The sequence below is a fragment of the Meles meles genome, chromosome 6, assembly GCF_922984935.1.
Source record: "Meles meles chromosome 6, mMelMel3.1 paternal haplotype, whole genome shotgun sequence".
NCBI lineage: Eukaryota > Metazoa > Chordata > Mammalia > Carnivora > Mustelidae > Meles > Meles meles.
Window position 1 is genome coordinate 150,973,007 of NC_060071.1, and position 26,604 is coordinate 150,999,610.

Genomic DNA, 26,604 nt, shown 5'->3' on the forward strand with positions numbered 1-26,604 from the left:
CGCCTCCAGGATGACCGTGCACGTGACCCCGGGGACGTCCTGCCCTGATGCGTCAGTGTCCACGCGGCCCCAGCAGTAACTTGGTGGCTGCCAAGGAGGGGTGAGCAGTGTCCATCAGCTCAGGTTGGGGGTGCCGCCTGCTGTCTGGTGGTCTCCAAACAGGGCGTCAGGGGCAGGAGGCAACCCACGGTGCCCAGCAACCCCTAGGGTGGAGGTTAGGTCCGGGGCGGCTGTGAGGTCAGAGGGTGGCATGCTGGGAGGTCAGAGGGGCAGGCCTGGCAGCAGGCTGAGCAGCATGAACCGAAGCAGCTTGTTCCCGTGGGGGGTCGAGGGCAGCCCTGGACACCCGCCAAGGACCCGCCCTAGGCCCCCTGGCCGATCATGTTCCTGTAGTCGGGGACGATCGTGTGCTTCAGCTGCACCACCGAGGAGAAGATCCACTTCACCTGCAGCAGGCGGGCGAGGGAGTCAGCGTGCCCGGGACCCCCGGGGACCGCCCCCGCCTCCCGCCAGAGCTGGACCCCACACCGTGGCCACTAGAGGGCTGGGGGTCCTGGTGGGGCGGCATGCGGACAGTGAGGGGACAGCGAGGGGGCAGCAAAGGGACAGTGTGGGGACAGTGAGGGAACGGTGAGGGGGCAGCAAGGGGACTGCGAGCAGACAGCATGGGGACAGCCACTGGACAGTGTGGGGACAGTGAGGGGACAGTTAGGGGTCAGCGAGGTGTAGCAAGGGGACAGCATGGTGATTGCAAGGGGATAGCGAGGGGACCGTGTGGCAATAGCGAGGGGACAGTGTGGGGACTGTGTGTGGTCAGCGAGTGGGCAGTGAGGGGGCAATGAGGGGAGCCCAGCGTGGGGACATCCACTGGATAGTGTGGGGACAGTGAGGGGACAGCGAGGGTTCAGCGACAGGCAGCAATGTGGCAGTGAGGGGCAGCAAGGGGACAGCGAGGGGACCACGATGGGGCACTTTGGGGACAGTGTAGGCACATGGTTGGGGCTGTGTGGGGACAGCGAGGGAGCGGTGAGGGGGCAGTGTGGGGACTCCAAGGGGACAGTGGGGGGACAACCACTGGACAGTGTGGGGACGGTGAGGGGACAGGGTGGGGACAGTGAGGTGCAGTGAGGAGACAGCGAGGGGAGAGTGAAGGGACAGTGAAGGGGCAGTGAGGGGGCAGAAGGAGACAGCGAGGGGACCACGATGGGGCATTTCAGGTACAGTGTGGGGACAGTGTGGGGACCGTTTGGGGACAGTGAGGGAGCGGTGAGGGGGCAGCGTGGGGATTGTGGGTAGAGAGCCACTGGACAGTGTGGGGACGGTGAGGGGACAGAGTGGAAAAGCGAGGGGACAGCAAAGGTATAGTGACGGGACCATGTGGCAACAGCAAGGGGACAGTGTGGGGACAGTGTGTGGACTGTGGGCACAGCGAGGGGGCAGTGATGGAGCAGCGAGGGGATAGTGTGGGAGAGTGGGGGGACAGTGAGGGACAATGAGGGACAATGTGTGGATAGCATAGGGACAGCTGGGGACAGTGGTGACAGTGATGGGACAGCATAGGGTCATCGTGAGGACAGTGTGGGGACTGGGTACAGTGTGGGGACCACGAGGGCACAACAAGGGGTCAGTGTGGGGACAGTGCTCTTTGTGTGGGGACAGTGAGTGAGCAGTCATCATAGGCACAGTCTGGGGACAGTGTGGGGACAATGAGGGGACAGTGTGCAGATAGTGAAGGGACAGTTTTGGGACAGTGGTCCATCATGTGGGGACAGTGAGGTGTCATCATGGGGACAGTGATGGGACAGTGAGGGGACAATGTGTGGACAGCATGGAAACAGCTGGGGACTGTGGGGACAGTGATGGGACAGCATGGCATCATCATGGAGACAGTGTGGAGACATGGGCCATCATGTGGGGACAGTATGAGGACCGTGTGAGGACAACATGGGGATGTGAAGGGACTGCACGTGGACAGTGATGGGACATGTGATGTCAGTGTGGAGACAGTAAGGGGACAGGGAGGATAGAGTGTGGGGTCAGCGTGGGGACTGTATAGGGATTGCATGGGGACGTGTAGGGGACAATGTGGAGACAGTTTGGGGATAGTATAGGGACAGCATGGAGTTAATGTGGGGACAGGGTGGGAACAACATGGGGACAGTGTGGGGGCACTGTGGGGCCACTTTTGGGTCATTGAAGGGATAGCGAATGGACAGTGTGGGGACATCATGGGAACAGCATGGGGACATGTGTGTCAGTGAGGGAAGAGTGTGAGGACCGCATGGGGATAGTGTCTGGTCAGCATAGGGTCAGCATGGGGTCAGTGTGGGAACAGTATGGGGAAAGTGTGTGGACAGTGTGAAGACAGTATGGGGACCATGTGAGGACAGCATGGGGACAGCATTGGGACATCAGGGGGAGAGCACAGAGAGAGGCTGGGGATAGGCTGGGGACAGTGTGGGGACAGCGTAAGATAGCATGTGGACAGTGTGCGGACAGTGTTTGGACAACATGAGGTCACTGTGAGGAAAGTGTGGGGACAGTATGGGGACATTGTAAGGACAGCATAGGACAGCATGGGTGCAGCATGGAGACAGCATGACGACAGTCTTGGGACAGCATGGGGACAATTCTGGGTCAGTGTGTGGCCAGCATGGGGTCAGCATGGGAATAGCATGGGGACAGTGTAGGGAGAGTGGGCTGAAGTGAGGGGACAGTCGAGGACAGCATGGTGACAACATGGGGACAGTGTGGAGAGAACATGTAGACAGTGTGAGGACGGCACGGGGACAGCATATGGACAGCGTGTGGACAGCGTGTGGACAGACGGGGACAGCACGTGGATAGTGTGGGGACAGCCCGGGGACAGCAGGCTGCAGTGAGGGGACGTGTGGGGACGCCCACCTTAAAGAGGGTCACGGTGGCGCTGTAGCACACGCTGAGCAGGAAGAGGGTGATGAAGATTGAGATGGTGGTCCACAGCCCGTCCAGCTCCCCGTCCTGGTCCTCGGCACAGCTGTCGTCCAGGAGCAGCTCTGGACAGGAAGGGGGTGGTCAGTGCCGTGCCTGCCCAGGGGTGATTCCCTGGGGGACAGTCACAGCCCTCTGCGAGCTCAGGCGCCAGCCTCAGCACCCCCGGCTCTCCAGCTTGGGTCTGGTCAGCGGGGGCCCCCCTCTGTCTCTGCCCTGCCCTGTGCTGGGACCCTCCTGGGGGCAGGCGCCCTGACCGGCACATGTCCTCTTCCCCTGGGGGCCAGGTCCGGAGGGTGGGGGGGTCAGCAGAGCCCAGGGAAGGGCCGGTCCGTGTCGGGGAGTGTGCGAGAGAAGGAGTGGGCGGGGGCATCAGGACAAGCTGCGTGTGGGGTTTTGTGGGTGTTGGGAAGGGGTGCAGGTGGCCTGGGGCGGGGCGGCAGGTCCGTGTGGTCAGCGTGTGGATGGGCTGCTGAGAAGCCGATGGGTGCTGGAGGGGTGTGGGTCGGGCTGGTGTCCACGGTGAGGGTTCCCAAGACCGGATCTGGTCTGGGCCCGTGCGGGCCGTCCCGTGCGAGGCCTGCGTGTAAGGCCGTGTGTGCACACGCGTGTGTCTGCAGTGCAGACGTGGGCGTGCGTGTGTGTGCTCGTGTGCACACGGGTGGACATGTGTGTGCGCATGCGTGCAAGCGGCCGCGATGCAGGGACGCACATGCGCGTGGCTGTCTGCACACACGTGTGCATGCATGTGTGCGTGTGTGATTGCGTGTGCGAAGATGGGGCTGCTCCGTGGGACGGGCTTGTTTTCAGTGGGTCTGGACTCAGCGTCCAGGTGGGCATCTGGGATGGTCCCTTCCGTGGAGCTCAGGGCCGCCTGCCTCTGCCCCTGGGGCTCGAGGTTGAGTGTCCCCACGAGTGGACAGGCCTGGCCCCAGGCAGGACCCCCACACCTGGGAGGGGGCGGGAGCCTGTTCGTGGAGTGCCTGAGGGCAAAGGAGGCCTGTCCCCACACGCGGGTGAGGCACGGCGTCCGCGTTGGCGCAGAGCAACCACTCAGAGTCTCAGGACGCCCAAGCGGCCCGGGGCAGTAGGACAGGCCAGCGTCCCCCACAACTTGGGCTGGTACAGAAGCGGGAGAGTGTGCGCTCCTTTCCCTGAGGGCTCGGGACGGGCTTCTGCGATCCCTGACCACACCCTGCAGCCCCGGGTAGCTCCTGGTTGCAGGGACGGCCCGGAGTGGCGGCCACCTCTGGCCAAGTCCCCTGTCCTGCCTCAGGCAACTCCTCCTGGCCACATGCTGTGGCAGCCTGTGCAGACCCGCCCTCCCGGAGTCCAGGCCCCCGTGGGACCCGCTCTCTCCCACCAACGGTGACCCCTGGCCTCGGAGCCGGGCCGTCCCTGCCACTCAGAGACCCGGGTGTGCTGAGCTCTGCCTCGGAAAGAACCATGACAGCGTCGCGGGGTCCCAGGGCAGAGCTGGGTGCTTTATTTCATGCAGGGGCGCCTGCCCGGGAGGTATGTACAGAGGGGTGGGGGCTCCGGCGTCCTCGTGGGACCCCAAGAGCCTGTGGGTGGGGGGCTTGCTGGGGGGCCGGGCGTGTTGCTCATTTACCCGGAGACTGGGAGATGGTGAGCTCTGTGTGGTGGTTCGGGAGGGCTTCATGCAGCACGGCACACGTGAAGACTTCCGTCATCCAGCGCTCCTTGGTCACTGAGAGCTTGCTGTAGAGGAAGTAGGTGCCATCCACGTCCAGCCGGGCCGGGGTTGTGCGTACATTGTCCTCTGGTAACTGTTTGCCGTTGCTCTGCCACGCCACATCAATGTCAGGGGGGTAGAAGTCTTTGACCAGGCAGGTCACACTGACGGTGTCCTTGGCTGCTAACTCCTTCGAGGACGGGGGCAAGACATACACACTGGGCTGCTGGGGACGCCCTGTGGGGTCAGAGGTCAGCACAGATGGTCACTCGGAGGGTGGAGGGCTGCGCTTGGTCTGCAAGACCCTGCACCCCAGTCACCCTGCTGCTCACCTTTGGCCTTGGTGATGGTCTTCTCAATGGCCGCCGGGAGAGCTTTGTTGTTGACCGTGCACTTGAAGACCTTCCCCTGGAGCCAGTCCTGGTGCTGGATGGGGAGGACGCTGACCACACGGAAGGTGCTGTTGAACTGCTGCTCACGTGGGTTCGTCTTGGCCGTGTGCACCTCCTGGTCGTCCACGAACCAGCTGATCTGGACCTCATGGTCGTCTTGGGCCAGGTCCAGCACCACGCATGTGACCTCGGGGGTGTGGGTCATCCTGAGGGTGTCCCTGGGTTTCGGGGGGAAGATGAAGACGGAAGGTCCTCCCGGCATATAAGAGCCTGCTGAGGGACACAGAGCGCAGGGGTCAGATCGTGGGTGGGCTTCCTCTTGGACATCCGTTTCCCTCACCAGACCGGCTTGGCGTGGAGAACAAGGTCACTCTGACTCACCTCGGTGTGAGGGTTCTTCATTCAAGCACGCACAGCCCGGGCTCACTGCAGAGAGAGCAGACTGGGCGTTACTGGGTGTCTGGGCTGGGCACAGGTTGGGGTGGGCGTAGGGGACGGCCAGGTCTTGGGCGGTTCCCAGACCAGGGACTGGAGTGGGGGTTTAGCCACTGGACGCCAACGCCCAGAGGATCTCGTCCCGGAATTGGGAGGCCTGCAGGTGGGCAGACAGTGCTGCCTCCCCTGTGCCCTGAGGTCCAGGCTGGCCAGTGAGCTGGCCCGTGTCCAACTGGACACCCTCCCTTAGGCCCGAGCTCTCACTTTTCATGTCCACCTTGGTGTTACTGGCTGGGTGGGCCACGGTGCAGACGAGGGTGTCACTCATCCCTGGGCCGAGGTGCACGGTCACCATGCTGCTGAGAGAGTAGAGCCCCGAGGACTGCAGGACGGACGGGAAGGTGTGCACATGGCTGGTCGAAGAGCCGGAGTTCCAGGTCACAGTGACAGGCTCAGGGAAGTAGCCGGACACCAGGCAGGCCACGGCCACTGGGGATCCGGGCATGGCCTCGCAGCTGGGGGCCAATGGGAATACCGATGGGGCCGTGGTGGAAACTGCAAGAGAGAACGTTGTGTGACCACCAGGGTCTCACACCTGCAAGGGCCAGGGCAGGACAGCAGGTGCCCAGGCCTGGGGCATCTAGGGCCCAGCACCCACGTGCTTCCTGGTCGTCTGCAGACCAGCTGCCTGGCCTGGCTCTCTGCGGCCACAGGTGCTGGACTCCTCAGCCTGGTCAGGGCTGGGTGACCACCTGGGTCAGACTCTCCTGGGCCTCTGGCCCTGGGTCCCCACTCAGGGTCCCCACGCCCTGAGTCTTCTGGGTGTCCGGCCTGACCAAGCCCGTCTGAGCCCTGACCTGTGGCGCCTGCTCACAGTGGCTCCTGCTGGCCCCTGAGCCCACTGTCCTGCTGTCCCCACCCGATTGTGCCTTGGACCAGCGGAAACGTCCACCCACTGCCCCTGCCCCTCGGTCCAGAGCCTTCGTCGAGGCCGGCCGACTGCCCTCCAGGCCCCATGTCTTCTGGGTCAGCTCCGCAGCCCAAGCAGCCGGGCCCCGGGCCCCGTCCCTGCCCCAAACCCACCGACCCTCCTCAGGCCTTCGTGGCGTGGCCTCCTGAGTTCACTGAGGGCCCGCCCAGCCGGTGTCCGTGCCTGGGCCGTCCCCGCTCTGGGGCCTGTCCAGCTCCTCGCTCGCCACGGAGCCCTTCGGCCGACATTTCCCCGAGCCCGTGGCCCCTCAGCATGGAGGGGAGCCTTGCGCCGCCCTGGCTGTCCTCTCCTGCGTGGGACCAGCACCTCAGGCCATCTCAGAGCCCTGGTCGCAGCCAGGCTCTCCCTTCTGGCCCTGCGTCCCCCCCTGCCACACCCCAGGCTGGCTGTCCTACGTCAGGCTCCAGTCGGGCCCCATGCTCTGTCCTCCATGGGGTCCGCTGCCCCGGGCCTCCCCACCGGGTGTGACACGTCCCCCTCTTCTGTTCCTCGTCCCCAGGCACCTCCGGAACAGGGCTCGACCCCAGGACCAAAGAACGGGTTCCCTTCGTCCCCTCAAAGCTGGCCACCCTGGCCCTTCCTCCCCAGAGACCTTCCCACCCTGGCCATAGTTTCCAACCTACCTTGTCCCCCGGGCCCCAGAGCCAGGCCACTGTCCCCGAGGGCAGGGATGCTCACCAGGCTCTGCCCTCAGCGTCTCTGTATGTGGCTGGTGACAGCGTCCAGCAGCCCAGAGCTGCGACAGCGAGTCCTTCTGCCCTCCTCCCCCGGGCTCCTGGGCGGCTCCTGCCCCTCCTGTTCTCCCCCTGCCCCTGCTCACCCGCACAAGCTCTCCCTGCTCCCCTGAGCCCCTGGGGCAACCCCTGCCCCTCATGCTCTCCCTCCTGCCCCTGCTCACCTGCAGGAGCTCTGCCTGCTCTCCTGAGCCCCTGGGGCAACCCTGTGACCCTCCTCCTCTCCCCTCTGCCCCTTCTCACCAGCAGAAGCTCTCCCTGCTCCCCTGAGCCCCTAGGGCAGCCGCCTGCCCCTCCTGGTCTCCTACCTGCCCCTGCTCACCTGGGGAAGCTCTGCCTGCTCCCCTGAGTCCCTGGGACTACTCCCTGCCCCTCCTGCTCTCCCTGCCCCTGCTCACCTGCACGAGCTCTGACGTTCCCCTGAGCCCCTGGGCCGTCTCCTGCTCCTGGAACCGTCCCAGTTTCTGCTCAGCTGTAGCTGCTGTACCCCTGGCCCGTGGACTCATCGACTACAGCAGCTTCTGCCCCACACGCCCTGTGATCTCTCCCCACCCTGGTCTGGAGCTCAACCCCAGACTCCTGGGTGTCCCTAGGGCACCCTGTCCCTGCTCCCTGTCCCAGACCCTTTAGCCCAGGTTTGGCTTCTGACCCTCAGCCCCTGGGCTCCTGGAGCACATTGAGCTCCTTGCTCAGCCCCTGTGCTGCGGTCTGGGCTCTGAGCACTTGGGAACCATGGCCGCCCTACCCCCTCGTCCTGCTCTCACCTGCTGCTCATCTGAGGCCGCCCAGGGCCCTGTGGACAACACCTCCGACCCTGTCCTGGGGCTTCACCTGGCTCCCTTGGGTGGTCAGGGCCACCTGGAGGCCTCTTCGTCCCTGGGGCTGAGCCAGCCCTCCCTGTGTCCTCCCCTCAGACCCCTCTGTCCATCCTTGCTTCGGTCCTGCTGTGACTCAAGATGGCCCAGCCCGGGCTCCCAGCACAGGTGGTGAACGGCAACCCTCAGGCTTCTGCCCGTCTCTCGTCACCATCCTTGAAGGTCCAGGTCCTGGTCCCCCTTCGTCTGCGTCTGGTGTGTCCAGCAGCGTTGGCGTGGGTGTGCCCCTCCCGTGCCCTCTTGTCCCTGCCCTGGGTTGGGCCATGGACTGCAGGCAGCCTGGCCCCTGCCTTGTCCCGTGCTGGCTCAGCTGCTCCAGCCTCCGCCGGGGTCCCGAGGGCGTGGTCTCTCCTCCACTCCTGCAGCAGGTTCTGGTGTTGCCCCTCACTCCTCTGGCCGTGCTCTGTGCAGACCCAACTCACCGTCGTCGGAGCTGTACAAGGAGCCGCCCTGCAGCCACGCTCATGCCTGCACCCACCTGCCCCAGGCACACACTCGTCCTTGTGGCTGAGCTCTGTGCCCTCAGCCCTGCTTCCTAGTTTCCAGGCAGCCCTGGGAGACTAAGAACAGGATCGAAACCGAGGGGCATGGCTTGCTTCCAGAAGTTCCCTTTTCTTCTGGGTGGTTTCTGTCTCAGAGGAGCTGGGGGACCTCCAAGCACGGCCAAAGCTGCTGCAGGTGGATGTGTGGGAGTGGGGTGTGGTGGGTGCGCGGGGGCCCAAGGGAGTACACAGGACCCCCACCCACCCCTCCTGGCACGTGTTCCCCTTGGTCTCTGCCTCTTGCAGGGAAATGCCTGGTGCCTGCTCCCGGGCAGACCAGCATAACCTGCTCTCGGCTGAGCCCAGAGGTATCTCCAGCCCTGGTGGGCTCCTCCTTGTGCCCCTCGAGTGTGGCCACCGACTGTCCCACGCATACCTGCACACCAGCCTCACACTTGTCCTGTCCACACGGCAAGATGCCCCTGAGCTAGAATGTCGTCCTCCTGTTCCATCCGTGCCGGCAGGTCAGAAGAACTGGACGTCGGGTGTGTGTTTGGAGGGCAGCGTGTCTGAAGGCCGCGGTGTCCCGGGTCCCCACACCCGATGGAAACCATGTCAGCAACCTCCTCGGTCTCACTGTGACCCGGAAGCAGCCTGGGTGGCCGATGGGAGGGTGTGTCCTTACCCCGATGGCTGTGCCCTGGGAGCCCGCGTGTGGCGTGCCCATGCCCATCGGAAGAGCGTGGCCATCGAGTCCCCCTGGACCTGCCCAGCGGCCCCGTCCCGGGCTGTCCGCACAGAGTGAACAAGCCTTTTAGATTCTCTGGAAGCGAGAAGGAGAGAGCTCCCCGAGGGTGTATCAGGGCGCAGCCCGGGACTCGTGCCTGTGGCCGTGAAGAACGCACTGGCTTATACACCTCCTTCCCTCCTGCAAATGCTCCCCAGACTGTGCATGGGCTCACAGGCAGGAATGGGAGATTTCCTGTCCGGGAATGCTGGCGGGAGGCGCCTGCTGGGCCCTCGAGGAAGGATGTGTCCCGTCGGGCAACTCATTCACGAGGCGGGTGCACAGTGGGGTCTTCGGTCCAGCTTCGGGAGGCCAAGCCTGGGTCCGTCACCCGATGGAGAGAGAAGTCTGCCGTGGCCTCCCCTGCACGTCCCCGCCGGGGTTTTGTCTCTCCTCAGGGCTGACGGGGCAGATCCGCACGGGCTCCTGACTGCAGCGGCCCCGAGTGTGGAGGCCGGGACATCCGTCCTCATGGAACGTGTGTTTGGCGTGAAGGTGCCTCCAGCCCCCGCACACCTGCACCCCTGCAGCCCTCAGGCCCGTTCCTGAGGAGCCGCCCGCCGGCAGCCCCTGTGGGCAGTGCAGATCTCAGTCTGGCCGGCGTGTGCGGAGTCGGGGCCAGCGGCAGGCTCCACGCTGCCGTGTCCCCCTGCACGTCCAGAAAGCACATTTCCAGGGAGGGGAGGGGAGGTGCTCCCGGGGCTGGGGGAGGGGGCGAGGAGGGGACGGGCAGCAGAGGGGATCTTCAGCGGAAGGGAGCTTAGCCGGCCGGCGCGCGATGGGGAGCTTGTGGACCGCGTCCTCCCGGTGGGGCTGCCCAGGGCGGGCAGTGCCCCACAGGCCTGGGGCTGGGAGCCGGCTCGCGGGGACTTCACAGGGGCTGAGCCCCGTGTGACCTGTGCCCTCGAGTCCTGTGATCTGCTGCGGACTCCGGCTCGGCCTTTGTGACACGTGTAGCCGTGCAAGCCGGGACGCGTCATGGCGGAGCCCGGGACATGGCGGGGCTCTGGGTGAGTGCGAACGCTCCCTTCCGCTCTCGTTATCTCTAAGCCTAGTGGGAAAGGACAGCGTCTCCCAGTCATAAGGGAAGGAAGTCATGGGGATGACGGCACTGTGAAGGCGGCGTGGGGGATGGGTGCGGCCTGCACCCGCGAGGGGAGCGTGAGTCATGCGGAGACTGCGTAGTTTGAGGCATCACCAGGGAGTCAGGAAAGAGATCCGACATGCCCTTGGTTCTGACTGACGGGGGCCCCGTCCACGGGTCAGGGGCTGTGCCCGGCCTGACCCCGCACCGTCCACGTGTGAGGAGCGTCCCTGGGCTCGCGGCCCGGTCCCTCCCGGCCCTGCCCCCACCATCATGGGGCTTCTCCTCCCCGTCCCTGTCTCTCCTCGGCCTCTTGTAGGGACACCCGCCATCACTCCTCGGGCCTGGCCCATCTCATCCGAAGGGCCTTGACGTCCACCACACCTGCAAAGACCCGTTCTCCAAACAAGGTCGCACTCACAGGTTCCAGGAATTAGGCCGTGGACATGGCTTTCGGGGGCCAGCATTCGGCCGACCGTGCCGGGTTCGCAACGGAAGGAAAGAAAGCGGGACTGAGGGCCCCTGAGAAGGCCCTTTCCTGCCGGGGAGGGGGGCGTGAAGGTAGCGTCCCTGGTAGCGTCCACCCCGCGGCCTGCTCTCGGGCTGTGCGCCCCGTGAGCTGGGCCCCCCCGGCCCTCCTGACCGGTGACCAGCGCAGCGGCCTCCCTGGCTCGGGGTGTTGCACTCTGCCGTGTGCGATGGCCTCTGGCTCTCGCGGTCGGTGTGGGCCCAGCCCAGCCCTTGTCCTCATGCTGGGGTCCATGGGGCAGGTCTTCTGATCTGGGGCACAGAGAAGGAAGACACTCAGCTCTGCCCTTGGGGGACCCTCGGTCCAGGAGACGGGCGGGAGGTACCCAGGCCTGGGCTCCCGAGAACCTTGCAGGAGGGTGTGGGTCTCGTCAGCGCAAAACGGACGAAGCCGTCTTAGAAGTTTATTCTATTATCCATCCGTGTACTTGTCGTCTCTCCACCTGTCCGACCACCCGTGTATCTGCCCACCCACCGTCTGTCCCACCCCTCCCCGTCCGTCTGTGTATCACCGTCCATCCGGCCCCCACCCACGTACCCGCCTCCCTCTCTCTCTCTCTGTCTCTCTCTCGAGCCACCTATGTGTACTTTTGGGCCGTATCCAGTTTCCGGCTACGGAACTTTCCTCCCCCCTTGCCACGACTCCACAGGGGTCTGGCCATGTGGGGAGAATACAGGGCCTGTTCCTGCCTGACTCCCTTTTTAACAGTTTTAAGGGGAAAGGGAAGGTGTTCCTGGAGGCCCCGGGGGGCAGCTGCTGGGACCCGCGTGGGCCCGGAGGCGGCATTTAGGACGGGGTTTCTCCCACCGAGAGGTACAGATCGTTGCGACCCAGGACATTCCAGGAGGCTCCAGACCATCTCCCGCGTTTAGTGCGCGCGAGGCCGCGTGGCTCCGACGTCACGGCACGTGTCTGGATGTTTGCACGTTTCCCGAAGGTCGCCCGCGGCCGGAGCCAACGGAGAGGGGTCCTGCGGGCAGAGACGGAGCCGCTGGTCTGAGGTCGGGTCACGGCCCTGTGAGCTCGGTGGCCGCTAGGGCAGAGCCTGGCTGGGCGCTCGGGAGGGCCGTACCGCGGCGTCTCCTTCTCTGGACCGGTGTGGGCCGGTCTCCTGAGAGCACGGGTGTGCGCCCGCGTGTGTGCGTGTGAGGGCGAGTGTGCGTGGGTGTGGCGTGAGCAAGGCTGGAATGTGGGGTCTAGGGCTCTATAAGACCCCTACACAGGTGGGTGATTGGTGGGGCTGGGCTTGTGCCCTGGCTCTGACCCTCAGCCTCCAGCCCTGGGACAGGGCCCAGCAGCCTGTCCTGGGGTACGGGTCAGCTCTGCCGTCCAGCCCAGTCCTACCGTGCTCGGCCCAGCTCAGCACAGGGCAGCTCAGCTGGGACCAGCCTTGGGGGAAGGGAGCTCGGCCTCAGTGTCCTGACCAGAAACGGGGTGGGAACCCCCAGGGACCTCAGCAGCCCTGGGAGTTCCTCTTTTGTTAAGTTCTTGGGAAGTGTGTCAGCAACATCAGGGTTGAAATGAGCCCCTGTGCCGTGGACGCAGTGGACTCCTCTCCGTGGCCTCCCGTGTGCCCGCTCCCTGATGCCACGCCGACCCGCTGGCCGCACACAGCGTGGTGGTCACCGGGATGCCCCTGGAAGGGAGCGGGGGCCGGGCGCCATCCCCGCTGTCCCCGAGGCAGCCCTGCGAGCAAAGGGTCGTGGCTGCTTTGGGCACGAGAAGCCCGCGTGGCCACGTGCCTGAGACGTGGATGCAGGGGTCCTCGTGGCACGTTCCCTTGTTCCTGTGTCCCACTGCCTGGAGGCGTGGCCTGGGGGTGAGTGTGCGGGGCCGTGAGTCCCCCGGCCCGCCCTGGGCGTCCTGCTGGCCGGGGGCCTCCGCATCGTCCCCACACTCCTTCCCGAGCCCGTGTCCTGCCGCTGGCTGTCTCGCGGGGGCTGCAGTTGGGCGGTGTGTCCAGGGACGGCGGGCGGGGACGGAGGGCAAGCTGGGAAACCATGCGGTGGGCCGGCGGCTCCGGAAGACGACCGTGTCCGGTGCAGCTGGGGTGGACGGTGGCACGGATCTGTGGGTGTCGCCGCGGCTGCGGGAGGCACTAGTCCCGTCGGACTCCGTCCTTTACGGCGGCTGTGCCCTGTTGACGCGCCAGCGCTGTGTGTGCGGCTGCGCTGGCTGGGCTAGGCCTCGCCCTCACACCGCGGCGTGTCCTGCAGGCCCGTGTGTCCCCGGAACCCCCGGAAAGGCCGAGCGCCCACGTCGGGGAGGCCACGATGCGGGGCCCTCCCAGCGAGCGCTCCTGCGAGGCCTCGTGCGGACGTTTGGAGCGGGAGACACCAGGAACCCCCACTCTGGGCCCAGCATGCCGAGGGCCAGCAGTGGCCGTGCAGGGAGGCCGTGTGGAGGTCGCCTCCGTCAGGTGTGGTGCCCCCGGGGGGACCCTCAGGCTTGTTCGAAGACGTGCAAGGGCCGCAGTGGTTGGCCCGGACAGGCCTGGACGGGGGGCCTGGGGCAGACAGAGCCCAGCCCGACCTCCCTGCCCCCCCAGGGCCGTCGGTCCCTGCCTGTCCTGCCCCACCCTTGGCACTGGGTCAGGTGCTGCGTGGGAGGGGGGGGCGAGCGCCCAGTTCTTGGAAGGGCCCACGGTTCTGAGAGAAACCACAGGGCAGGCGGAGCCCCACCCTGCAGCCAGCTGCCCCCGCGGGCCCAGGCCAGGTGCGGCCAGTCCGTGCAGCCCGCACACGGGGGAGCGTGCCGTCCTGGGCTCCCCGGCAGCCCTGACCACGCTGGCGGCCCCCTTCTCATTCTTCCCCGGCCGCGGGGCTGGGGCCGCCGTGCCCAGCCGGTGTCCGCGCTGTGTGCTGAAGACACAGGGGCAGCCGTGCGGCGGCTGCTGCTGGGCCCTGTCGGCAGCCCAGCCGCCCTTGGGGTCCTGCGGTCTTGGAGGACAATGATCTCGTCTCCTCCCGGGTCCCACCGGGGCAGCGGAGCTCTGAGCTCACGTGTCCGTGCTGACCCCGCTCTGCTCCTCTCTGGGGCTGTGGCCCTGCCCTGCCTCCAGCATCACCCTGGCTCGTCCCCCTTGTGCCCAAGAGCAGGCCTGGCTGCCCCGCCCGGCAGTCACTGTGCCCTCAGCCTCTGAGGCTCTGGCGTCACACCTTCTGCCTGTAGAGATGCTGAGTGCGGCCCCACGATGCTGCTCCTGTATTCGCCGGCCTGGGGCGATCTGCACCTGGACGTGCTGCGTCTCAGCTGTGCCGTGCGTGCGTGGGAGCCCGTGCGTGCGTGGGAGCCTCTGTCTGTGTGTCAGCAGCTGGAGCCTCTGTTCTTTGGCCTCCTGGCTGGTGTTCCCATTGGGTCCTTAGTTTCCTCTACAGGTGCCCAGTCAAGGGATCAGCCAAGGGTTTGAGGAGCGCTTGTGTGCAGATTTTGGGGTTCCGTCTCCGTGGATCCGTCCCCCTAATTCCCAGCTATTAGGTGTGGTCCTGAGCCCTGTGTCCTGGCCTGCACCTGGGACAGCAGCGGTTTCTGGCCGCCTTCGGGCAGCACCTGCCACAGGACTGGACTTGGTCTTCACGCGGGTCTTTCCCGGGAGCGAGCTTCTCCCGTGTCTGCTCTGCTGGTGTTTCTGCACAGTCTCCTGATCCTGGCTGAGTGCTGTCTGCTTTCTACTCGCTGCCTCTGAGGTTTGCTCTGGTACTAGCGGCTGCGCTGCTGTGGGAAGGAGAACCGCTTTCCCTCCCGTGGTTTCTCCGAAACGATCGCTTTCCATGTAACAGGGGAGGCCAGCATCCTTCCCACATGTTTGTTTTTAACTTTTAATTTTTAAAATTTCTTTTCAGCGTTCCAGAATTCACTGTTTATGCACCACACCCAGTGCTCCAGGCAGTACGTGGCCTCCACAATACCCACCACCAGGCTCACCCGACCCTCCTCCCCCAAAACCCTCTGGTTGTTTTTCAGAGTCCATAGTCTCTCATGGTTCATCTCCCCTTCCAGGTTCCCTCAACTCCCTCTCCTCTCCATCTCCCCGTGTCCTCCATGTTCTTTGTTATGCTCCACAAATAAGTGAGACCATATGATACTTGACTCTCTCTGCTTGACTTATTTCGCTCAGCATAATCTCCTCCAGTCCCGTCCATGTTGCTACAAAAGTTGGGTATTCGTCCTTTCTGATGGAGGCATAATACTCCATCGTGTATATGGACCACATCTCCCTTATCCATTCGTCCGTTGAAGGGCATCTTGGTTCTTTCCACAGTTTGGCGACCGTAGCCATTGCTGCTATGAACATTGGGGTACAGATGGCCCTTCTTTTCACTACATCTGTATCTTTGGGGTAAATACCCAGCAGTGCAATTGCAGGGTCATAGGGAAGCTCTATTCTTAATTTCTTCAGGAATCTCCACACTGTTCTCCAGAGTGGCTGCACCTTCCCACATGTTTAACGGTGACTGGGATCTGTTGTGAAGTTCCCGTGTCCATTCTCTGTCAAACTGTGTGATTGTTTCCAGTTGATTGGCAGGGGTCCTGTACGAGTTCCGCATACTCTGTCTGCTGCAAATGCTTACAGGAAATTCTGTGCCAAAGTCTGAATGGACCCAAAGATGACTTCTTATGTCTTCAGTGGAAATGAAGGCATTGTCTCGTGTGGGCTGATTCAGTGGGGGCTCGGAGCTTTGCACGGTCTTGGAGCTCGTGAGATGTGGGCAACGGATGGCCATGCAGTGTCTCTTCTTTGATAGGACAGTCCACTCCTGCCTCCCATGGAATAAACCTGCCACATTAGAAAACGCAACTCTGTATAAATGCTTCTTAGCATTCTTGATTCAACTCTAGAAATGAGATACTTGGATTCTACTGAATCGACGAGTTTAATAAAGATTTGAAAGACATTTTTTATGTGTCCACATGGGAGTCAGGATCGCACCGTGCTTTGGAAACCGTCCTGTAACGTGGCACGCCTGTCTTCTCCCAGATGGCCCCAGTTCTCCTGGGCCCACGAGGGTCTGTGGCCGGAAGGGCAGGAGACCAGGTGCAGAGGCGCGGGCCCCAGGCAGCCACACCGCTTGCGTGGAGGGCTCTGCCTTGGGTGCACTCCTGGGAAAGCGTCCCTTGACCCCCGCATTGGGTTTTTCTGCTAGGGGACCTCAGGGGCCTGGATGATCTCCACTCACGGCACGTGTCACGATGGTCCTTACTTGTCGGTGGCATGATTTCCTAATATCTGCCTTTGGCCAGGTCTGCCCGTCCCAGAAAGCACACCTGCCCCAGCGAGTACAGTGTGCTCGCTGCTGCTGCTGTCGGCACCGCGGACCGCTGCGAAGTCCTTATCCGCAGATAAAGGGATGGCATCTTCCGAGCCTTCCCAGGGCTTCGGTCCTCCCCTAAGGACCCTGAGCTGCAGGGACCTCCTCCTGTGACGGTCCCCAAAGGCAGGGATTGGATCAGGAGATTGTTCTGCTGCCTCTCCAAGACGTAGTGTGGACAGTGCATGAGCGCTGGGGTCAGAAGAACCGGTGCAAAGCCTGGCACCCTCCCCGCAGGCAGGGGCTGAGGCTCTTGAGGCTGCAGTTTCTTCCAGGTAAGACAGTGACGGTGGCCCCGCCTCTCGCATTGTGAACGTGGATCGAGAGGAGGTCCGAGGGACGGTCGGTCTCCCACGCTCACCCAGCCAGACAGCCTCCTAGCTGTGCAGGGAAATCAGTGCACTTCAGGGAGAGGACGTGGGCTCCAAAATGTGGGTGGGCCTCATGCAAGCCGTCGAGGGACTGAAGAACGAAGCCCGAGTTTTCCCGGAGAAGGAGTTCTGCCCCGAGACTGCAGGGTTAGCTCCTGCCTGAGACTCCAGGCTGTGGGCGGCCCTGCAGGTTCCCGATGTGCTGGTCGACGCCCACGAGCGATGAGCCCGTTCCTGGAAAGGATCCCTCTATGTCTGTGCGCCTGCCTCTAGCTTAGTTCAGCTGTCCTTTAGGGTTGTGTCTCCATGTCTTTCCTCTCATCTGCCTCCTCCCCGTTCTGATACTCTGGGTCTCTCTCTCCTACCTCTCATCCAGCTCCTCTTGGTTCCATGTTGTAGGACAATATGGTGGGTCGCAGGTGGTGTTAGGGTCCGTGATCAAAGGAACGAGACCGACACAAAGCAAACGTGAAGCAAAGCTTTATTTCGCGCCAAGCATCGAAAATCAAACCGACCAGTCGGGGCGTCTCTTCCAAAGAGTCGACGACGACCGGGACACCGAACCCGACGACTTCCCTTACCCGACGACTCCCCCACGATTCCCCCTACCCGACGACGCCTGCTACCTGACGACTCCTGCTACGCGATGACGGCCGCTACCCAACGACGGCCGCTACCCCATGGCTCCCCTACCCGACGACAGCAGTCCTGGTGGCACCGCTCCCCGACAGCCTGCTTCCCGATGACGATGCTCCGGCAGCGCTGCTCCCCGGCGAGGCCGCTCCCCACGATGCTGCTCCCGATGACTATGCTTCCCCTATGACGCTGCTCCCGACGATCCTGACGATCCCGATGATCCCGACGCTGCTGCTACCCACGCACGCTGCTGTTCCCGACGCTGTTGCTCCTTATGCTCCCAATGACCCCGACGCTATCACTCCTACACTACCTCACAGACTAATCTTTATAGAGGTGGCCGAGCCCGGCCCACACACAGGTGGCCAATAGGACTGCAACACACGGGGAAAGCTGCACCGTCACGCTGAGTCAGCAATACGGGCGGCCAATTGAATTTCAATCCACCATAGCAAATATGTGTGCGCCCCAGTGATTGGACGTCTCCATCCGGCTGGCCCGCCCCTACATCCGGCGTCTGCAAGCAAGTTCCTCCAGGAGGGGCAGAGTCAGTCCAAGCCCACAACAAAAGAGCTCCCTCTGGCCAACCAGGCCCAGCATTGCCGTCTTCCTTTTGGGGGCATTCCCTGGCCCAGTGTCCTTTTTCTTTACAGTAAGTGCACTGATCTGAACCTAAGTCTTCCCACCTGCCTTCTCTGTGCTTAGGCTTTTCCTTCCATGCACTATCCTCTACCTGTCTCATGTAATGCCAAAACCTGTACCAGTTTTTTGTCTGTTTTTTATCCTCCTGTGCAACCCTGTTGTTAAACACCTTTTCTGCTATTCCCACTAACTCAGTCAGAGTCTTCCCTTTAAATCCTTCAATTTCCTGAAGTTATCTCCTTATATCTGGGGCTGACTGACTGGCAAAAGCAAGATTCACTGCCCTCCGATTTTCGGGTGCCTCAGGGTCGATCGGGCTATACATTTTATAGGCTTCAATAAGCCTTCCTAGAAAAGCTCCTGAAGACTCCTCCTTACCTCAAGTCACTGTACTAATTCTGGCTTAGTTCGAGTGCAGCCTCTAGCCCTGGAAATTCTTACCCATTTCAGTTCCAGGACTTCAACACATTAAAGACCTGTATTTGTTCTGAAAGTCTCCCATATGAATTTCCTTTAAGGCGGAATTCATCCCACAAGAGAACCAAAACAATCACAAATGACAAAAACTCAGAATAGATATGGTTAAATATCAAGTGATGACCCTTATCAAAACATTGGAACTCCAGGAAATGTACAGAACCTCTGGAGTAGTTACAGCATAAACCCAAGGTTTACCATTGCTTTAGCAGTACTTCCTGAGTAACTCAGCGTATTAAGGAAAAGCCTTATGAGTCAAAGAGATCTCATTTACAATTCTGGGCGGGCAAAAAGAAAACCGTTTACATTTTAACCAACTGTGAACTGCTGCAATAGCAGTTAAGCACAGAACATGTTTACCAATAGATTTCAAAAGCACAAACTCAGTTCCAGCAACCAGCACCCTAGCATTTTATCCCATTCGTCATCCAAGCAAATCTTCAAAGTTTCAGGTTACCAAAGACCCTGAAAGCCACTTTAACAACCACCCATCAAAACCCTGAGACAGACAGTCAACCATCAGCCCAGCCATCCCTCCACCAACAGACCTCACGTTCCACTTGGGCCCATTCCACTTCAGACGCCATGCTTTCCCGCCTGCAAGGCGGAGGGGCTAGGCAGTTCACATCGGGCCAGAGAAGGCAAGGAATTCCCCGAAGCAAAGGGAGTTTTGGCAGCTGCTTGGGAACATTCCTTCAAGTCTCTGTCCCAAGTTAGACTAACCCCAGTTGGCTCCAGTCATAGCCCTTAACACACAAAATGAGTGAGGGGGAAGCCCCACATCCATTATGAGGAACGGAGAGCTGAAAGTCAGAGTTCCCTCACTCTCTGCTTGCCCAATTCCCTCAAACACAACAAACACCACAACAGACAACAAAAAGACAATACAAAGACAACCGCAGGCCCAGCGGTCCTGCCACCTGTGGGGATTTAGTAGGGGGACTCAAACCCCCTGACCACCTAGCAGGACTCAAATCCCCGGTGACCACCTAGGGGGACTCGAACCCCTCCGGCCACTGCCTAGGGGGACTCGAACCGCCCGGCAGGCCCCTGATTGCCCAGGGGGACTCAAACCCCCAGAGACAGCCCAGGGGGACTCGAACCCCTGACCATCTAGGGGGACTCGAACCCCTCGACCGCCCAGGGGAACTCGAACCCACCATCGATCTACCAGCAGAGGGATGGGGTGTCCCTGCATCCATTCCATCCCTGGGGAGCATGGCCACGTCCAGATTCTCCCTGGTGGGATATTCCCTGGAGCTCCGCAACCAGACAGAGAGACAGACAAGATCCCAATACCTCCAGAGGCTTTTCCCAGATTTTCCGATGCTGGCTCAGTTCTCATCGTTTGATCCCGGATGAGCCCCCAATGATAGGGTCCGTGATCAAAGGAACGAGACCGACACAAAGCGAAAGTCAAGCAAAGCTTTATTTCGCGCCAAGCATCGGAAATCAAACCAACCAGTTGGGGCGTCTCTTCCAAAGAGGCGACGACGACCAGGACACCGACCCCGACTACTTCCCTTACCCGACGACTCCCCCACGATTCCCCCTACCCGACGACTCCCGCTACCTGACGAGTCCTGCTACCCGATGACGGCCGCTACCGGACGACGGCCGCTACCCCATGGCTCCCCTACCTGACGACGGCACTCCTGGTGGCACCGCTCCCCGACGAGGCCGCTTCCCGATGATGATGCTCCGGCAGCGCTGCTTCCCAGCTGGCGAGGTTGCTCCCCGGCTGGCGAGGCCGTTCCCTGATGATGACGCTCCCGGCGAGGCCGCTCCCCACGATGCTGCTCCCGATGACTATGCTTCCCCTATGACGCTGCTCCCAACAATCCCGACGCTGCGGCTCCCGATGTTCCCCACAACCCCAACGCTATCACTCCTACACTACTTCACAGACTAATCTTTATAGAGGTGGCCGAGCCCGGCCCACACACAGGTGGCCAATAGGACTGCAACACACGGGGAAAGCTGCACCGTCACGCTGGGTCAGCAACACAGGCGGCCGATTGAATTTCAATCCACTATAGCAAATATGTGTGCGCCCCACTGATTGGACGTCTCCATCCCGCTGGCCTGCCCCTACATCCGGGGTCTGCAGGCCAGTTTCTCCGGGAGGGGCAGAGTCAGTCCAAGCCCACAACAAAAGGGCTCCCTCCAGCCAACCAGGACCCTACAGTGGGATCCTCCGTGCCTGGTGGGAGGTCATTTTCACAGAGTTGGCATTCTAGTCCTGTGGGTGAGGGCATAGTTGAGCCAAGGGCCCGATGCTCATCCAGGAGGGCATGGGGTCCCCCGTTGTGGGAGATGCTGGCATTCACATGTGAGGCAGGGGGGATGGAGGCTGATCTGTGGTCCAGGAGATGGGAGTGGAGGTAGCCCTGGGACTGAGAGGAAGAGGGGCTGGGCGGGCTGTGTGGCCCATTGGCCGATGGGCTTCTAGGTAGAAGAGGAGGGTGAAGGGGAGAGAGGGTGTGGTACTGAGGTACTGAGGCACTGAGGGTGTAGCCTGGAGCCCCCAGGGTCCCTGAGGGTTGGAATATTCTCCCAGACACCTGCTTTCTGTCCCATGGTCAACCTAGATCATGACCCCCAAATGCAAGTCTTGAAGCCTTGACTCCAGGACCTTGGGATGTGAGGGTATTTGGAGACGGGGTCTTTGGAGAGGTGATAGGGTAGAAGGAGCTCATTCATCCAGTCCAGTGCGGCTGGTCCTCAGGACGGCCTCTTGTTCTTGTAAGAGCCGAGGATGAGGACACAGACATGCACAGAGGGCTGGCCACGTGAGGACAGGGGCAGAGGCCCCAGGCGAGGCCTGCGTCTCTCCTGCTGGCTTCCGGGATTGTGGCAACAGAAACGCATGTGGCCGAAGCGGCCAGACTGTGGCTCTTCTGTCTGGCCGCCCGTGCTGGCTAACACACACCCAACACACGCCTCTTGCTTCAGTGCAGGGCCAGGCCGGCAGCCCCGCCTGCACGCAGCCCCGGGTGGCCCCTGGCCCTGCACTGCTCCTGGATGCCTTCCTCACCCACCGGGAGTGCCTGGGACTGTGGGTCCTGGCCCCCCATGGCGGGAGGGAGCCAAAGCACGATGTGGCCAGGCCGGGATTTCACCAGGAGCGTGAACACAGGAAGACTTTGCCCAGCAAGTTATGGAATTTTTCAGGATATTTTATTGTCATTAAAGAAAAAGAGAAGAAACAGTAAAGGACATTTTCACGCTCCAGAAATTTCACAAGAAGAAATCAAGCTACCTAAGCGACAGCAGCGGGTTTCCTCTGAGTGATGGGTGTACATTCTCTCCCAGGGGCATGGGGGCTCTGCCTCTCCTCCCCTGCATGGTCGTCTCTCCCGTGTCGGGGCTCTGACTGGGCACTTGTTCAAAGGCTGGGCTGAGAACCAGTCCTAGGCGTCTGCCTGGGTCAGGTCCCGCGCTGCAGGCACTGTCTCTGGTCGTCTTGTCTCTGACCCCAGCTGCCCGGATCAAGCAGGCACTTCTGCCCAGCGTGCCTCAGGTCCTGGTCACAGGAGGGTGCAGGCTGGGCCTGCTGACCTGGCCTCTCTGCACCTGCCCACTCTGTCCACTGAGGCTGCGTCCCACCTGTCTGCGGACCGGGTCACCAGGCCCCTCTGCAGAAGGCCAGTCTAGCTGCCGTCACTCCTTCCCCCTGTCCCCGGGGGCACCTGCAGTGGCCACAGGCCTGGGCCCTCCTCTGCACATCTCCCCCAGTAGAGAAGGTCTGACTGATCACTCGCGGCACGTCGGAAGCCTCTCTGTGGGTTGACGGTGGCCCATGGGTTCTTCAGGATCTGAGACAACATGCCTGCTCTGGGGATGTCCTGCCTTCTGGAGCCCAGCCTGGACGGGGTTTGCACAGAGGCTGGTCCCTGCCCAGATGGACGCTGGAACTGCCAGCCCTCTGCCGCCTCCAGGATGACCGTGCACGTGACCCCGGGGACGTCCTGCCCTGATGCGTCAGTGTCCACGCGGCCCCAGCAGTAACTTGGTGGCTGCCAAGGAGGGGTGAGCAGTGTCCATCAGCTCAGGTTGGGGGTGCCGCCTGCTGTCTGGTGGTCTCCAAACAGGGCGTCAGGGGCAGGAGGCAACCCACGGTGCCCAGCAACCCCTAGGGTGGAGGTTAGGTCCGGGGCGGCTGTGAGGTCAGAGGGTGGCATGCTGGGAGGTCAGAGGGGCAGGCCTGGCAGCAGGCTGAGCAGCATGAACCGAAGCAGCTTGTTCCCGTGGGGGGTCGAGGGCAGCCCTGGACACCCGCCAAGGACCCGCCCTAGGCCCCCTGGCCGATCATGTTCCTGTAGTCGGGGACGATCGTGTGCTTCAGCTGCACCACCGAGGAGAAGATCCACTTCACCTGCAGCAGGCGGGCGAGGGAGTCAGCGTGCCCGGGACCCCCGGGGACCGCCCCCGCCTCCCGCCAGAGCTGGACCCCACACCGTGGCCACTAGAGGGCTGGGGGTCCTGGTGGGGCGGCATGCGGACAGTGAGGGGACAGCGAGGGGGCAGCGAAGGGACAGTGTGGGGACAGTGAGGGAACGGTGAGGGGGCAGCAAGGGGACTGCGAGCAGACAGCATGGGGACAGCCACTGGACAGTGTGGGGACAGTGAGGGGACAGTTAGGGGTCAGCGAGGTGTAGCAAGGGGACAGCATGGTGATTGCAAGGGGATAGCGAGGGGACCGTGTGGCAATAGCGAGGGGACAGTGTGGGGACTGTGTGTGGTCAGCGAGTGGGCAGTGAGGGGGCAATGAGGGGAGCCCAGCGTGGGGACATCCACTGGATAGTGTGGGGACAGTGAGGGGACAGCGAGGGTTCAGCGACAGGCAGCAATGTGGCAGTGAGGGGCAGCAAGGGGACAGCGAGGGGACCACGATGGGGCACTTTGGGGACAGTGTAGGCACATGGTTGGGGCTGTGTGGGGACAGCGAGGGAGCGGTGAGGGGGCAGTGTGGGGACTCCAAGGGGACAGTGGGGGGACAACCACTGGACAGTGTGGGGACGGTGAGGGGACAGGGTGGGGACAGTGAGGTGCAGTGAGGAGACAGCGAGGGGAGAGTGAAGGGACAGTGAAGGGGCAGTGAGGGGGCAGAAGGAGACAGCGAGGGGACCACGATGGGGCATTTCAGGTACAGTGTGGGGACAGTGTGGGGACCGTTTGGGGACAGTGAGGGAGCGGTGAGGGGGCAGCGTGGGGATTGTGGGTAGAGAGCCACTGGACAGTGTGGGGACGGTGAGGGGACAGAGTGGAAAAGCGAGGGGACAGCAAAGGTATAGTGACGGGACCATGTGGCAACAGCAAGGGGACAGTGTGGGGACAGTGTGTGGACTGTGGGCACAGCGAGGGGGCAGTGATGGAGCAGCGAGGGGATAGTGTGGGAGAGTGGGGGGACAGTGAGGGACAATGAGGGACAATGTGTGGATAGCATAGGGACAGCTGGGGACAGTGGTGACAGTGATGGGACAGCATAGGGTCATCGTGAGGACAGTGTGGGGACTGGGTACAGTGTGGGGACCACGAGGGCACAACAAGGGGTCAGTGTGGGGACAGTGCTCTTTGTGTGGGGACAGTGAGTGAGCAGTCATCATAGGCACAGTCTGGGGACAGTGTGGGGACAATGAGGGGACAGTGTGCAGATAGTGAAGGGACAGTTTTGGGACAGTGGTCCATCATGTGGGGACAGTGAGGTGTCATCATGGGGACAGTGATGGGACAGTGAGGGGACAATGTGTGGACAGCATGGAAACAGCTGGGGACTGTGGGGACAGTGATGGGACAGCATGGCATCATCATGGAGACAGTGTGGAGACATGGGCCATCATGTGGGGACAGTATGAGGACCGTGTGAGGACAACATGGGGATGTGAAGGGACTGCACGTGGACAGTGATGGGACATGTGATGTCAGTGTGGAGACAGTAAGGGGACAGGGAGGATAGAGTGTGGGGTCAGCGTGGGGACTGTATAGGGATTGCATGGGGACGTGTAGGGGACAATGTGGAGACAGTTTGGGGATAGTATAGGGACAGCATGGAGTTAATGTGGGGACAGGGTGGGAACAACATGGGGACAGTGTGGGGGCACTGTGGGGCCACTTTTGGGTCATTGAAGGGATAGCGAATGGACAGTGTGGGGACATCATGGGAACAGCATGGGGACATGTGTGTCAGTGAGGGAAGAGTGTGAGGACCGCATGGGGATAGTGTCTGGTCAGCATAGGGTCAGCATGGGGTCAGTGTGGGAACAGTATGGGGAAAGTGTGTGGACAGTGTGAAGACAGTATGGGGACCATGTGAGGACAGCATGGGGACAGCATTGGGACATCAGGGGGAGAGCACAGAGAGAGGCTGGGGATAGGCTGGGGACAGTGTGGGGACAGCGTAAGATAGCATGTGGACAGTGTGCGGACAGTGTTTGGACAACATGAGGTCACTGTGAGGAAAGTGTGGGGACAGTATGGGGACATTGTAAGGACAGCATAGGACAGCATGGGTGCAGCATGGAGACAGCATGACGATAGTCTTGGGACAGCATGGGGACAATTCTGGGTCAGTGTGTGGCCAGCATGGGGTCAGCATGGGAATAGCATGGGGACAGTGTAGGGAGAGTGGGCTGAAGTGAGGGGACAGTCGAGGACAGCATGGTGACAACATGGGGACAGTGTGGAGAGAACATGTAGACAGTGTGAGGACGGCACGGGGACAGCATATGGACAGCGTGTGGACAGCGTGTGGACAGACGGGGACAGCACGTGGATAGTGTGGGGACAGCCCGGGGACAGCAGGCTGCAGTGAGGGGACGTGTGGGGACGCCCACCTTAAAGAGGGTCACGGTGGCGCTGTAGCACACGCTGAGCAGGAAGAGGGTGATGAAGATTGAGATGGTGGTCCACAGCCCGTCCAGCTCCCCGTCCTGGTCCTCGGCACAGCTGTCGTCCAGGAGCAGCTCTGGACAGGAAGGGGGTGGTCAGTGCCGTGCCTGCCCAGGGGTGATTCCCTGGGGGACAGTCACAGCCCTCTGCGAGCTCAGGCGCCAGCCTCAGCACCCCCGGCTCTCCAGCTTGGGTCTGGTCAGCGGGGGCCCCCCTCTGTCTCTGCCCTGCCCTGTGCTGGGACCCTCCTGGGGGCAGGCGCCCTGACCGGCACATGTCCTCTTCCCCTGGGGGCCAGGTCCGGAGGGTGGGGGGGTCAGCAGAGCCCAGGGAAGGGCCGGTCCGTGTCGGGGAGTGTGCGAGAGAAGGAGTGGGCGGGGGCATCAGGACAAGCTGCGTGTGGGGTTTTGTGGGTGTTGGGAAGGGGTGCAGGTGGCCTGGGGCGGGGCGGCAGGTCCGTGTGGTCAGCGTGTGGATGGGCTGCTGAGAAGCCGATGGGTGCTGGAGGGGTGTGGGTCGGGCTGGTGTCCACGGTGAGGGTTCCCAAGACCGGATCTGGTCTGGGCCCGTGCGGGCCGTCCCGTGCGAGGCCTGCGTGTAAGGCCGTGTGTGCACACGCGTGTGTCTGCAGTGCAGACGTGGGCGTGCGTGTGTGTGCTCGTGTGCACACGGGTGGACATGTGTGTGCGCATGCGTGCAAGCGGCCGCGATGCAGGGACGCACATGCGCGTGGCTGTCTGCACACACGTGTGCATGCGTGTGTGCGTGTGTGATTGCGTGTGCGAAGATGGGGCTGCTCCGTGGGACGGGCTTGTTTTCAGTGGGTCTGGACTCAGCGTCCAGGTGGGCATCTGGGATGGTCCCTTCCGTGGAGCTCAGGGCCGCCTGCCTCTGCCCCTGGGGCTCGAGGTTGAGTGTCCCCACGAGTGGACAGGCCTGGCCCCAGGCAGGACCCCCACACCTGGGAGGGGGCGGGAGCCTGTTCGTGGAGTGCCTGAGGGCAAAGGAGGCCTGTCCCCACACGCGGGTGAGGCACGGCGTCCGCGTTGGCGCAGAGCAACCACTCAGAGTCTCAGGACGCCCAAGCGGCCCGGGGCAGTAGGACAGGCCAGCGTCCCCCACAACTTGGGCTGGTACAGAAGCGGGAGAGTGTGCGCTCCTTTCCCTGAGGGCTCGGGACGGGCTTCTGCGATCCCTGACCACACCCTGCAGCCCCGGGTAGCTCCTGGTTGCAGGGACGGCCCGGAGTGGCGGCCACCTCTGGCCAAGTCCCCTGTCCTGCCTCAGGCAACTCCTCCTGGCC

General features: G+C 62.4%; 1 protein-coding gene and 1 gene segment (V, D, J or C); one reads left to right on the forward strand and one right to left on the reverse strand.

Annotated features, from left to right (window-relative positions):
* Window positions 1–26,604, reverse strand: part of LOC123943474 — a 1,358,446-nt gene that overhangs the window by 50,313 nt on the left and 1,281,529 nt on the right.
* Window positions 12,528–15,839, forward strand: LOC123943488. 2 transcript variants are annotated; one of them, XM_046007791.1, is made up of 3 exons: window positions 12,528–12,794; window positions 13,192–13,394; window positions 15,490–15,839. In XM_046007791.1, exons 1-3 carry the CDS (start codon window positions 12,606–12,608, stop codon window positions 15,491–15,493), a joined length of 396 nt encoding a protein of 131 aa, XP_045863747.1. In that variant the 5' UTR covers window positions 12,528–12,605; the 3' UTR covers window positions 15,494–15,839. The 2 variants fall into 2 exon arrangements, with proteins under 2 accessions (XP_045863747.1, XP_045863746.1); XM_046007790.1 differs by lacking the exon at window positions 15,490–15,839 and having other exon boundaries at window positions 13,192–14,168.

Coding starts and splice junctions, on each gene's coding strand:
- LOC123943488 (XM_046007790.1), top strand. CDS start 13,338: ATGCCGAGGGCCAGCAGTGGCCGTGCAGGGAGGCCGTGTGGAGGTCGC.